Here is a 15090-nt window from a genome sequence, read left to right on the forward strand (position 1 = left end):
TTTGTATTGAAAAGCAACTCCATATTGTTTGGGTAATACATATCTAGCTGTCATCTGAGGATAGGCCTTTTACTATATTGCATGGTGATCGTGAAATTCGGAATTAGTTTCGTACTGTAATTTAGAAAGCGATCTTTAATGAATTTGCTGCTGTTCAACATAACATATTTGATGTCATTTATATTGGACCTTAGATTCATTGAGGCTGACATCGATAAGTCCGCTACATAACTAAAATGTTGTCTACTGAGAGATATTTTAGACCTCACATTACAATTTATGTTTTTACCTCCATTATAGTGCAACTAAGTATTTGAATAAAACCTCTGATTGGGAGTTTATATTCATTTCATTGAACGTCGTCAAAAAAAAAAAACAAAATACTTTGAAGATCTAGAATCTTGTTACTTTTAATAACTAAAAGATCTGAAATAAAGTAAACTTGTTAGAATCCCAAAATGGCCACCACAATGGACGACTTCGGCATCTACTCAATATTTGAAATTTGTGCGTCAGAAGTTCTGATGCACTGTTGAAGTGGAATTTCAAGACGTTTGTCCTCAACAGTTTTGCTTCATCTAAATTTACACAAACCAAACAGTCAGAATTTGATTGTGTTTTTAATTATGGTATCCCAGAAAATATACGATAAATTATAAAATTTAGATGCTTTGAATTAAAGAATAAGGGAAGGATATAGTCATGTCTTTATGCGACGTTGAATGAATTGTCATGTAAGCATATCCACTTTTATATGATAGGGTTGTCACCAGATAAAATGAACATGAGTGCAGAATATATTCATAAGGGTATAAAGCTACACCATAAAGTAAACTGATACCAACTGCGTTCTTATATTGAAAAGTTTACCGATATGTGAGGTGTTGTGAACAGTAAACAGTTTAAACATGTTTTCATTAGTTGGCAAATAAAGTTTCAGTTGAATGCTAATTAAATCCTTGAAAATCGTTAGGCTAAACTTTGGAGTAAAAAAAAAGCTTCAAATTTAAACTTTTCTATAATTAACTTTTTATAGGGAAAAGGGGATGTGGTAGAGTCTCGATGAATATTCGTACACACTTCGCGCGCACCCGATTGTTCTCGTCTTATCCACTTTGTTGCGCATTCCTTTAGTCTCTCTGTTACCATGCACGCGTGCAGTTCATAGTCCTCCGCAGCGCGTGTGATATTAATCTTGATCTTATTAGGTCGTTACCACAAATTCCATGCGGAATTCCCTGATTTTTTTTTCATGGATGCTTACTGCGACTCCTCTAGAAATTCCAACTAGTACTCCTCCTCCAGTGCTAGAGATTCTGCAGAACTTCCTGCTGAGGCTTTACCAGGGATTTCGACAGAAATTCCTCCTGTGATAATTCCACGAATTTCTTCAGAATTTTTTCCAGAAATAGCTTCGTATACTGCAGTAAAAATGTCTCCGAGGATTTCTCACGGAATTTATACAGCCATTCCTCCATGAGTTCCACCATTTATTCAAGATTTTTTGTAGGATTTCCTAGAAGAGTTCTTTTGGGTATTCGTCCAGTGATTCCTCAAGAAGCTCAATGCAATGTTGGGATGTGAAGTCAAGGATAAGCAGAAGATGTAATGGTTGTGTGTAAAGAGCTAAATAACATCTACGTCCGATTTGGGTTTTCTTTGGTTTGTTCGGTTAGTTCTCATCCAAGGAAGGTTTATGGGGTCAAAAACATAAATAAATTGAGATTGTTTGAAAATCGGTTTTTATACATTTTGAACTGGGACTCGACCGGGACCTGAACTTGGAACGTCAAAAAACGTAGTAGGAAAGCCAATGCTGGCCGGGGACAACTAGTTTCTTATACAAATTTGACATCGAAAACTATGTACCATTAAACTGTGAAATTGGTTGTATGTATAATGCTTAACTGGGCAGCAGGCTTGGTTCCAGGAGGGGTGTAATATCATATAGATTATTCTATAAATCACGCTGTGTGGCTATGTTGCTTTAACATATTTAGCCACCCTTAATCCTACTTGTGCATTAGGGTCATTTTTTACCCGAACCTTAAAATAAGTCAGTGTTGCTAACGTCACGCATTACGATGGGTAATGATCCTAAATTTTAGTTTTGCTCCCCCATGAGAGAGAGGGGGTGTTAAAATATCAATGAAGTTAGGAAGGGCGCATTGAATGATCTTTTGAAGAAAATACGACATTTTAAGTATAATGCATAATTTTCGGACCATTCTCCAAGTCAAATTAATTTGTCTTTAGATCTTCAATACAGTCAGGTTTTTTTTACGCAGGGGATACGTACCGCGTAAAAAAAAACTCATGCAAAAATAAGACGATGAAATTTTTTTTTGTATGGAGTTTTTTTTACGCGGCCGCGTAAATGAAAACCGCGTAAAAAAAGACCTGACTGTATTAATATTATGTAACACAACATTTCATATTTTTAATATGAAATAGCTTAAAAATTTACTTTTTTAAAATTTTGTATTAACTGTAGCACATGGAGCGAACCTGGTGTGATGGTTAGAACACTTGACTATCACGCCGAGGACCTGGGATCGAATCCCACTCCCGACAAACTCGCAAAATATGAGTTCTTCCTTCGGAAGGGAAGTAAAGCCTGTATCCGCAATAATCGGGACACAGATGTACGGCTGTAGCTCTGTAATGAATCGGTAAAATTGGCCAAATAATTGACTGAGAACTCTTCAGTGTATGTTTATTATTTGAGCAAAATTTCATAAAATCGATGCATTACTTCTAACTGTGGATGAAAAACAAACGTAAGTATTTTTAAGTATTTTGTACAATCATGACCAATTTTCATTCGCATAATAGATGATTCTTTTACGCTACAGTTCAAAACTCTGTGATGATAATTATGAAATTTCGTTGGCAATTGTGATACTTATAGAGACACTTTCTTGCAAAATTTAATCAACTTTGATCAATTGGTTTGAAAACTACTGGTGTTGATAGGGGTGAGTGTTCGTGAAAATTTTTGTATTCAGCATTACCATTGCCTTATTATTGCTGGGAGTGATGGGTTCGATTACCGATCAGTCCAGAAACTTTTCCTAAAGATAATTTCCTTGACTTTTTTGGGCATAGTGTCTTCGTACCTGTCATATAATATACACAAGCATAATGGCCAGTGACAGAGGAAGCTTTCAGTTCATAGTAGTGCAAGTAGTTAAAGCTATGTTATTATTATTATTATTATTATTATTATTATTATTATTATTATTATTATTATTATTATTATTATTATTATTATTATTATTATTATTATTATTATTATTATTATTATTTTTCTTTATTTTCGAGATTTTCAGCCCTCGGCTGGTTCATCTCGTAAAAGCTATGTTCATTTAGAATCCGGAATGACAAAATCACGTATATCTTAGTGATGGAATAACAAACATAAAAGGTGAAGCCCTCAAAACAAAGGTTATTTATTGTACTTTCATGGAAAAATATCATTGAAATTATTGAAACTTTTTTTTATTGCGAAATGAGGGGCAATTCAGTGAATTGAGAAAACGTGAAATTTGAGTGTTTTCTTTCGTTGATAAACACTACCCATCTGTGACGATACCACTGAACGTCTCCGGCTGACATGGCAGCTCATCAAAATAGGTAAAACCTCTACATATCCCTTGTGTGCGTTTTTGAAAAGCAACACGTGATTCTTGAGGCTGTCATCCTTGTATGAATTGGTTCTTATCATCTTGTTGCGAAAAAACCATGCCCAGAGTTCGGACTTCTTGCCAAATCTTCAAATTCAAAGCAGATTTATCAATGAACCCAAGCTTTTTTCTTCCGAGGACACTTCCTTATGCCATGGTTAACAACATCTGTGCACATAACACATAATGGTTTTGACGATATTAACATTTTTCGCGACTGTCGTACTTGACCACGCTAAATTTCCAAAGTGTTTGAAATAACTTTTCACTCGTTGCAAGAAAATCGATGAAATTTTCACCATTTAAAGAGGATTAGTGTATGATCAGAGTGCTGCAAAAGAATGATGATTATGTTCATTGAGAGGGCCACTAGAAATTTTTTTTTATGTGACATGATTCCGGATTCTAAGTGAACATAGCTTTATATGGTCCAACGCTCGCGCCTCCTACTCCTACCAGCTACTGGAAGAGTTCGATGGAGACCCGTGGTATTTCATTACAAGCTAAATCGGAAAATACCAGAAGACATTTTGCTTTCTACAGTTTTCAGCACCTATAATGTAACACTTTTCTGAATTGATTTTGAATTAAATTTAAATTGATTCAAAAATTTTGGTTTTGCGCGAGCCAAAACTAGGAGTCTCTTAGTAAAGAGAGTAAACTACTTTCCAAGACGAAATACACCCTTTCAATCATATAATCATATTATAACTTCAGGTTTATGATCACAAATGCTTAGGCGGGGCGTTATGCCGCTCCTACCCCTACTGATACCAGTACAATAATTCAATCCCAAATTTTAGGAACAAACTTTGTGATCAGGGCACGGATAGATAATGAAAGAGAGAATGGAAAGAACACAAACTAATTGTACTATACAGAGTGATGGGCATCGAATACAAAAAAGGAAACTAACGACACAAACAAAGAACATAAAAATTAACATTAATAAAGACAATGTCACGGTGACGAAGAGAAAAGATTCATTCGAATGCTGCACAGCATATTAGTCGTCCAACGAAGGTACAATGTTACTGCAAGGAACAGAAGTGTGAAAAGGTGATTTTACGGTAGAAGACAGACCACAGAGCAAAGAGGAATACTTTTTTGTTTACAGCTTGCGTTTCAAAAGATACGTTAAAAGAGAGGAGAAAGCTCGACCGATACATAGTAGTAGTTTTGGTGTATTTTTTTTTCGAAAGGTGTCCGGAGTTGTGTTGGTCTCTAACCTGTTGCTGCTGTGGCGGAGGGCCACTACGGCGCCGTCCACTTCCGCCACCGCTACTAGCGCCGTCTTGGTATTCACTGTCGTCGCTAATATAGGTGACATCGGTGACGGTCTCTTTAGTGATTTCAATCGCCGGTATGCCACTGCTGTTCGAGTCGCGCTGGGCACGTTCCTGATCGAAACCCGAGTAAAAGTACGATAGTTTGTTGGTTTATACCCGATGGACATTTGAGCCGATGATGTACAAAAAACATAGTGGTTTACAATCGATTGTGGTCGATTGGATGCCCCATTGGATGGGCACAACTCAAGTCATATTCACTCAAGACACGTGCTAACTAAAGACTGAACGTATTGACGTATTCCAAATTGATCATTTGTATGAATGACAGATTGAAAACTTCTTTAAAGCAAATAAAAAAAAATTAATTTCAACATAGAAAGAAATAGTTATTGAAAATGTGTTTGATTTGGAAAAAAATCAATATTTGAAATTAAGCACATTTAATTCATTTATAAATTCACAAAACTGGAACTGGAATCCTTGATGAAAAAAAAAATCATTTGGGAGACGTCAATAAGTCCATAATACTACACTACTATCATATATCATTACAAAACAATTTAAAAATGCGGTAATTACCTGCTGGTGTATCGATCCCGGGTAGATCTCCTTATCGCTGAGATTCTCGTCGTGTTCGATCACCTGGTTCGGGTTCATCGGTTGCATCTGATTGTTCATCATGCCCTGGTTGTTCATCATCTGCTGCTGTTGATGCTGTTGCTGCTGCTGGCTGTTCATCATTCGACCGCGCATGGGACCAACGCCGGGCTGGGGCTGCATGGCGCCGCTGTGGTTTCGATTCCTAGCGGCTGTTCGCACTTGGTCTTGATTGTGTTGCGATTGTTGTGATGATGATGAATAGTTTAGTCCATTTTCAGTATTTGTTTCTGGATATCCAAAGCCAATAAGTTCAAAAATCGCAAAAGGCGCAAAACAGGGGCAATTTTGGTGTTGTTTTTTGATGACCGGATGATGATGACGGGGATTATTGTTGTACGTTTGTTTGTTGGTTTGTGTGTGGTGTAATGGAATGTTGATTATTTTTTTTAGACGTGGACGATTAACGGAAAAGGATTACGATGGAACAGAAACGAGAAAAAATGGGAGAAAATATTGTAAATTAAATCTGCTTCATTTGGAAGTAATCCGGATGACGCTACTTGACGTTGATTTATGATGTTGATGTTGATAGTGATTAGTTTGTTTGCTATTTTATGACTGGCAGTGATTGTTTAGTTATTTTTATTTAAGTGCATTACTTTATACCAAATTTTCTAAATTATCTGTTGTTAATGCTATTGAATAGATAAAGTTTTCATTCATAACGTTATAAAGTTGCAGTAGATACATGTCACTAGTTATGTTCAAGGGAAGAATACATACATCAAAATTTGTTTATCATATATTTTCCTGTAGTAAGTTTTGAATAATGTATGCAAAAAGGCATTCAGTAGTTATATCATTTGACATTTATACTCATTGTGTAAACATATGCGCAAATGCTTGACACAGAAAATATTTAAAGGCGTGTTCGCGAGTGTGTTACTAATTCATGAATGATAGTTTGTAAATGTGCTACAAATGGAATAACAATTTTCAGTTTGCATAACTTTAAGAAAATTTTGTAAAAAAAATGCAGTGCTTATCAGTAATAAAAGCCCTGTATTTAATTTGAATATGTGAACACTCAAATAGGCCAAAATTTTACTAGTACATGTGTTTTATAAATTGATCCCGAATATAGTAATTAACGATGATTCCAGAATAGTATTAATGATGAACTCAAATAAAAAGGGAATATGTACTGCTCACTGTGTGTAACTTCTGAATTAAACTTATCTATTTACTTTACTACTAACTTCAGCTATTCAAATTTATTTCATTTATGGCAATTCATGCCATTCTTTGGATTGAGATTTCACGGGAAATGATGAGAAGAATGTTATATGAATCATGTAATAATGATTATCATTAGTATTGGATCTCGGTTAAGTCATGTTTAAATAGCTATATTTCGTTCAAATTGTTTCTGTACATTATTACTATAAAATTTTCCTATACATTAATACTTACGCTAAAATACGTTTATACATGTTAGAAACTACTTGTTTATTAGAAGTTTATAACATTTGTGCAACTGTATTGTAGTGAGGTTTTGAAACTAGTGATTTGTTTAAAATTATGATAAATTGTTGAATGAGGTTTTCATCCTTTTGGCCAACAAAATGTTACTTGGGTGAAGTTTGAGTAACATACCACAGTCTAATTCTAATATATTCCGGTTTTTCAACAAATGCTTACGTCAATACAAGCGATAGTGCATGAAGCATAACAGCCAGGAAAATTGGCATATCAAACATTTTCCATAGAATTGAATGGAATTCTGAATATACTCCCAGTGGATTATTAAATTACATGTACAACAAATAGTTACTATGAAATGTATACTTCATTAGTATCCTCTTCATCTTCTTTATGGCTCTACGTCCCCACTATGACTTGGCCTGCCTCGCTTCAACTTAGTGTTCTTAGAGAACTTCCACATCTATTAATAGAAGAGCGTTCTTTGCCTGCCATTGTATGAATTTGTATAGGTATTGTGCAAGTACAATGATACACTATGCCCAGGAAGTCGAGAAAATTTTCCCGACCGGAACGGGAATCGAACCCGCCATCTTCGGATTGGCGATCCATAGACTTAACCACTAGGCTAACTGGAGACCCCATACTTCATTAGTACCCAAATTCATATAACTATTTACTTTGATATATCTGTAAATATCTTTATCTTTTTAATGTCTGAAGGATGTTATGAACTAAAATACTGTTGAGAGTCATCGAAAAACTGCTTAGAATGTATTTATTATATATCAGAGAAATCTTGGAGAAAAAGGTGAGAGATTGAATAATTATCATGAATAAATGTTTATGATTAATTTTTACGCATGTTTATCAGAGGACAGTAAATTCTATGGTAATCCATGCCTAACGTTAACCATAGTCAAGGTTTCGAATACCTGTGTCATCTCGGAATTCATAGACTATCGTAAAGGGGGGAGAGGGGGAAAGATGATCACTTTTCCTCTATTCTTTACTATAAAATCAGGTACAATGCATATGATCCCAAATAAATAATTTCAAAACATGTACCGTAAACCGGGGTCAAATTGATCTCCGGGTCGACATTGATCAGACGTTATTCAGTTAGATAAAGCATACTTTAAATAGTTTCCTTTCAAGTATCGTGCTGTTGAGATCAGATGGCCGGGGTTCTGCTAAACCGAACTAAGCGCCAAAAAACTTTATTCCAAAATAATTAAGCCTCAAGTTCAACCAGCCACAAATAAACAACAGCTTAGATTATTTGAAACTTTCCCGTACACATGTAATTTACAAGCCTTAATTAACCATCAGAGATGAAGTATACATGTAAATTATTTGAAATCATTGATATAATTACATTTATTTTCTCAGTACTTTGCACTCAGTTCACTCTGGCTGGACAAAAACATTGGAATATGGTTTACAGTTCAGTGTGGCTGACTGTGTTTCTTTGTTTCAGAGAAAACCAGTCGGAATGTGAAAAAAAATCTCGATTTTTTATCGTCAATGAAGTTGAAATCAATATCACTCACAAACCTTCACATCAATCAGAGAGGACGCGTATAGTATGGTAGCACGGAGGTCTCAAAATTTAATATGTCAAATGATGTCCTTGCATGTCCTGAGATCCTGAGATGTGAAAAGGGGTGCAATTTGTGTACTTCAAATTTATGCTGGTCGAAGAAAACCAAGAAGAAAACCATGAAAATGTTCTGCCAAAGTGAACTAACACAAAAAAAAAATGAAAAATATAAAAGAGATGCGAACTTGGACCATTTACCAAGTTCGCATCTCTTTTATATTTATCCTTCGATCAGCATAAATTTGAAGTACATAAATTGCACCACTTTCACATCTCAGGATGGCCAAGTACGTTACCTGTAGGTCATTTAACCTAGCTGAAGGTCAGTCGTCAAGTCTGAATCAAGTTTGAAACATTTTTCTCAAAGCTGGATTTCGTGAAAACGCCATTTTTCGATCAGCCAAAGCGAACTAAGTGTTTGATTTTTTTCATGCTCTATTATTCTAATTAGCCTTGTTGTTCAATGACGGCTCCTGTGTTAAATTATCAGTATGAGGAGTGTCCACACAATGCAGGTATTCAAAACCAGTGGATGTTTGTATTGTTGAGAATATATTGATTCTAATATGCATTGGATTTGGTTCGGTCTGGCTGAACGTGATTTGGAAAAATGACGATCAGTGCCATCGAAACATAACTGGATCCTCCAACACCCATACTTTTAATTACGTGTTCAATTCTATCACAGATTGTTACTATGAGTCGGTTAGAAGTTAGAAATCTGACGGCGGTGAGGAGAACTTCAAATGTTCATCATCTGGACCAACAATAAAATATTTCGCTGATTCTATGGAATGGTTTACAGTTTACTCTGGTTGGATGCAATTTTATTTATTGTATGTTCTGCCAAACAGAAATTTTGAATTTACTCCACGTAGAGCTGTCAGAATTACTGGATTCTTACACGGAAGGAAGATCATCTTATTCTTCATCCAATGGTCTTTGGTTCGGTTTAGCAGAACCCCGACCAGATACTAAACGAAACTTGAAAGAAAACTATTTAACCGTTATGTGTCCGACAATTTTTTTGCTTTTTTCTACACCGTGCATTTTAAATGGGCGCTGGGTACCCGGGTACCCTGTCGGCTACATAAGGGTTAATGTATACTTAATCTATCTGAAAAACGTCTGATCAATTTCGACCCGGATATCAATTTGACCCCGGTTTACGGTACTGAGTGAACCTGTATCACATTTCAGCTTTAAAATTATTACAACTGGTGTATTTGTATGTCAAAATAAAATAAATTTTATTAAGTTACAAAATGCCCCACATTAAAAGTAGGCATTTTCTCAAAAATAATCGTCCTTATTTCGCAAAAATTTGCTATTTTCAAATAACACTTATATGTTAAGATCAATTTTAACTCATAGCTTTGTTCAAAAAGCCTATTATTAATGAATAAAAGTGTTTTGAGAGTTGTCTGAAATACAGGACTTGATGGGAGGCGACTTTTTGAAATACATTCTTTTTCATTGAGTTTCAATCAAAAAAGTCGATATTTCAATGTAAAATCTGACAAAATAGGAGTAAAAAACTTCAAAAATTCTTCAAATATATTCACACAAATGATTAACCCCAAAGGTCTTCCATTGAAACAGAATTGTAGCGTCCTTAGGACGTGAATCCCATTGTGATCAACTTCACCCCGCTGATCAACCACTGCTCAGATAACGGTACATACAATAGCAGTATTCATCCTGCTATGTCAAATATTAGTTCTATGAATGCAATTTTTCCGAAAAGTGTATTACATTATATTGCGTTAATTTTACTAGAGAATTGTATACGACCAACATTAAACTATTTGAAAGACTAAAAAAAACCTGAAACACATGTGTGTGTTGAAGTTTTTTTGGAATATATTTAAAATGCAATTAATGGAGAAATTTTTAGAGAAACTCTTGTTGAGAAATCTTACGAACCTTTTCTCCAAACTTGCTAAAGTCATTTCTGCATGTATTTCTAACATGTTAAAAAAGTTTTCCAATTTTGTTGATGAATTACTACATAAATAAATACAGGTATTCTTCGATATACCGTACCTCGATATAGCGTACCCTCGATATAGCGAATTCGATATAACGTACACTTTGCTTCGATATAACGCACACCATTGAAAAAATTCATTTTTTCCAGTAATAATCACCAGATAATCTACGAAATCACTCAAATCAATGCTGTGTTGCAGCATTAGCCATGTTACCCAAAATTAGCGCAATTTGGGGAAAATTTTTGTGTACGTTATATCGAAGCACAAAAAACGAAATGAGTTTTTCGTGAAAACCCATGTTTTTCATTATTGTTTTTGTGAATTTCACCGAAATCATTATTTGGGGTAATTTCACGTCAAATATATCAATACTAGCACAAAAAATATATTTTTATTGTCTGCTTCGATATAACGTACAAAGAGAAAAGTTTTTTGTACGTTATATCGAAGAGTACCTGTATATGATTCCAATATCCAAGAAAATACTAAGATTACTTACAAAGGAATTGCTTACGAAAGAAAATGCAAAAAGAACCCTGACCAAAGGAATTCTTGAAGAATTCCCGAAGGAATCCCGGAACAATTACATGAGGAACATTATGAAGTAATTTCAAAAGAAATTTTCAGAGCCATTCTTAAAGACATTGATGAAGATATTCCATCGTACAGGAATATCCGAAGGCATTTAAAAAAATTGAGGAAGTTTCTAAAGAAATTGCTTAAGAAGTTGCCAAAGAAATTACTGATGAAGCTGAAATGAGTGCTCACGAAAAATATTCAAATAAATTATCGTAATAGCACACAAAGGATTGCCGAAAGAAATCACAGAAGAAATTGCAGAAAAAACTTTTTGAAGGAACTGCTAAAGGAATTATCGAAGAAATTGACGAAAGTTATACTGGGAGATTGAGGAACCAATTCTGGAAGAATTACCCAATTTTTTTTTTTCAAAAACTTACAAAGAACTCAAGAAAATGCTGAAAAATTGTCGAAGGCATTCCCAACCGAATTGCCTGAATAGTTTTCGGCAGAAAAAGGAAAAAAAGCTGAGAGAGTTTTCAAAAAATAGCGAAGAAGCTCTTCAAGAAACAACTGAAAGAATTACAAATGAAATTGTTATTGCAGCATCAAATCTCATGAAATTTGTTGAAGAAATTTCCAAAGGAATTATCGATTTCATTTTTCAAAAGATCCTGAGAAATTTCTAACGAAATTGCCGAAGCCATTGAAAGAAATGTCCGAAATGTCAATAGCAATTGACGAAAAAAATTTCAAAATGATGGCAGATGGAATTGTCGATGAAATTTTCAAAGTAATGAAATTTTTAAAGTAATAATTTCCGAAGCAGTTCCCCAGATAGAAGAAGCTTCCAATATAGTTTCCGAAAAAGTTTTCAAATAAATTGCCGCTGACATTACAAAAAAAGTAAAAATTATTCGCAATAGCACAACCAACGAAATCACAAGCAAGTTTACTATTTAAAACTTTATTTATTCTTATTTCAAAGCTCTCTTATCCACTACGGCACTGCCTGAGCGGGAAACTTTTGACTGACTGGGATCCATTTTTGTATTGATTGAAGTTTTCGACTTTGATCGCTACGCAGCACTTTCTTCAACTTCATTGTCGGTAGAAAGAAGAGCACGTGACGTTATTACTGTTGTACCTTATCAGTTGATGCGGAGTTCATTCAATTTTTGAACCCCTTCTCAAAACATCTAATAGTTTATTTTTGAAGGAACTTCACAGAAAAAAAACTTGGTAGAACTGCTGCAGAAACTCTTCATAGAATTCTTGAACGAAAAGTTTAGTTAGCTTTCTAGAGATATTTCTGAAGGAACCTCTGGTAGAAATCCCAGAGAAACTCAAGTAAAATTTTTAAAATTCCTTCGAAAAAATTTAGAGAACCTATTAGCCTACATCTTTGCCGGCTGTACCGACTTTTCGAACAATCTAAATAGAATGCCCTTTAAGATTAAGTGTAATCTGATTTGTAACTTTTAATACCGCCCTTTTTTGCTTATCCTTTGACAGATACGAGTATTTACTACCTCGCGTAGTCTTCCACAGTGTCAGTTATTCTCTAGTTACACAGCGAAGCCTTTACCTATGTTACTGATCATATGCACTTACAGTCTCTGAACAAAACTAAGTTAACCAACTTTACTTTGAAAAATGGTTAAAATCCTCCCCATCCAATTCTAAACTTAATGCAAAGGAAATCAAATTGCGTTACGGATCCATGTATGTACTAACTCTTCAAAGGCTGGTTTGTAAGGAACATACTACAATCCTTATTACTGAACAAATGTTTTTTTATTGGAATGATATTGCTGCTACTGTCAAAGCCGGGTCCTAGACTTCCTGGAGAGAATTTAGCAGTAAAACATGGGCGATGCTAGGTTTCCGATGCATGGCCAATTATCAGTGCTCTTGTTTTATTTTCAAAGAAAGCAAAACAAAAACTTTATCAAAATCGATACCTTACTGCCCATCATTGGCAATGGAGTAATGCGACATGTACTACACTAAGGAAACGGGTAGTGTCACAATAGATCTAAAAATTGGTCGCAGTGACAAACCCGAACCGGAATAAAAAAGCAGCAATCTCATTGGTTCCTTGTGTGAGTGTAGCTGGTCTGGCGATACTCGAGTAGCAACAACGGGCGGTCAATCAATGTTTTTTCATGTTCCATATTGCCTTTGTTCACAGGTTAGGCTATGGGTATTGGGTAAACTATTCATTGTATTTGAAGAGCTTTTAGTGGTTAATACTGTATATTTTACAGTATACATTCTCTGAACTATAAAAATGATGGTTATATGAGACTACATGATCAGAGACAAACAGACGAAACACTTCCATTATTCTTATTATTAACTGACGAATTAGAAGGCACAGAATACTAATTGACAAATTGGGAGATGCATTTGTGAAAAAAAATCGCGTTCTAGTGGGAACCCTCGACTCGAACTCTCGACTCCGTATTAGCTAGACCGGCACTTCAACCAAATAAGCCACAGAACAGATAATGCCTCTAAGGAATAGACAGCCATATTGAACCCGAGCCCACACCATCAACATTCCTTTTTTCACAAACCATCTCTCTTCCGGCTTAGCTGCCAATCCACAACACACGCGCGTTTGTGCCCATTAACTTTAAATGAGAGCCAATTGTTTTTATGAAGCAGAGACTTACTCTCGCACTTCGCATACCTATAGCCACCAAGCAGTCTGTTTGCTGGCGTCTAACTTGACATGCGTCGGGAGCTCGGCAGGGGTTCAGTTTAGCATTCTATTCCGCAGAACCATTACCTGTTCTGTGGCTTAATAGTTTGTTAAAGTGCCGGTCTAGCGAACACGGAGTCGTGGGTTCGAATCCCACATGAACGCGAATTTTATTTCTTCAATTCATCTTTCAATTTGTCAATTAGCAACATTCTGTGCCGTTTAATTTATTGCAAGATTTTCCGTATGTTGCAGACATACCAGCAAATCTGGCAAATGCCTGTAAAGGGCAAGATTTTTCACTGATGACAATATTTGAGAATTGACCATCAGCCTACTCGTGCACTCAACCAAATAAAATTTGGTAATCCATAACGATTAGAACAAATTCCATAAGGTCCCTTTATGTAGCAGGATCGAATCACAGTTTTGTATGTTTACAGTATCCTGAAAAGTCGATGGCCTTCTAGATTGAACACGAGCTCAGTGGTCTCGACGTTCATGAATCGATTCTAGTCTGCATCCTTTTTAGTCTTTTTTAAACATCATCTTATGAAATTAGTCACAAAAAACACGATTAATTTTGATAATGTATCCATATGAAACTTACTTAAACTTTAACTCATCGTTTCCCAAACTTGGCTCTCGTGACTCCCAGTCTGTCATCACCCAGCTTTTCATAAAAAAATCAAAACGTGCTAGCAAGTGGTTGGGGGTCGCGAAACGAAGTTTGGGAAGGCATGCTATTTTGAAGAATTTCGTTAGGTTACTAAACAAAGTGTGGCGATCTCATAATTTTTATTCGAGTATAACGTTTTCACACTAGGGTAAGTGTTCCAAGTATGGCTAGAGTACCAATTATTCGCCATAGTTGGTTTTCATCCTTTAACGATGTAAATCAACAAGAAAAAAATTGTGAACAACAGATCACGTTCACAAAAAATGGTTGCACTCATTCAAACTCCACATTTTGCTCAAATTATGGTAGAAATAAATCCTTTTCCTTCAAATTTCGGCTACCTTGCACCCTTTTTCGCCATAGCGTACCAATTATGGCTAACTCCATAAGGAATGCACGCAAATAGTGCGAAAAGGAACCAAAGTTAAAAAATGTAACCATATGGGTAATTCTCGCTGAGACCGGCCCACTATTTACACCTTGTCTTCAAAAATGTTTAAGGTGCCGATTTTCTGAAAGCCCTCG

General features: G+C 35.4%; 1 protein-coding gene across 20 annotated transcripts in view; it reads right to left on the reverse strand.

The window, feature by feature from the left end:
- The window catches only part of LOC109415058 (RIMS-binding protein 2), a 248204-nt gene that overhangs the window by 57573 nt on the left and 175541 nt on the right, over positions 1-15090 (reverse strand). For 16 of the 20 annotated variants that reach the window (XM_062855737.1, XM_062855735.1, XM_062855730.1 and 13 more), the window contains 2 exons: positions 5558-5865; positions 4916-5086 (listed from right to left, as the gene is read on the reverse strand). In XM_062855737.1, coding sequence (XP_062711721.1) covers positions 4916-5086; positions 5558-5865 — 479 coding nt within the window. The remainder of the gene's footprint in view (positions 1-4915; positions 5087-5557; positions 5866-15090) is intronic. The other 4 variants (XM_062855742.1, XM_062855741.1, XM_062855744.1 and 1 more) reach the window with 2 other exon arrangements.

The sequence above is a fragment of the Aedes albopictus genome, chromosome 3 (assembly GCF_035046485.1).
Source record: "Aedes albopictus strain Foshan chromosome 3, AalbF5, whole genome shotgun sequence".
Lineage (NCBI taxonomy): Eukaryota > Metazoa > Arthropoda > Insecta > Diptera > Culicidae > Aedes > Aedes albopictus.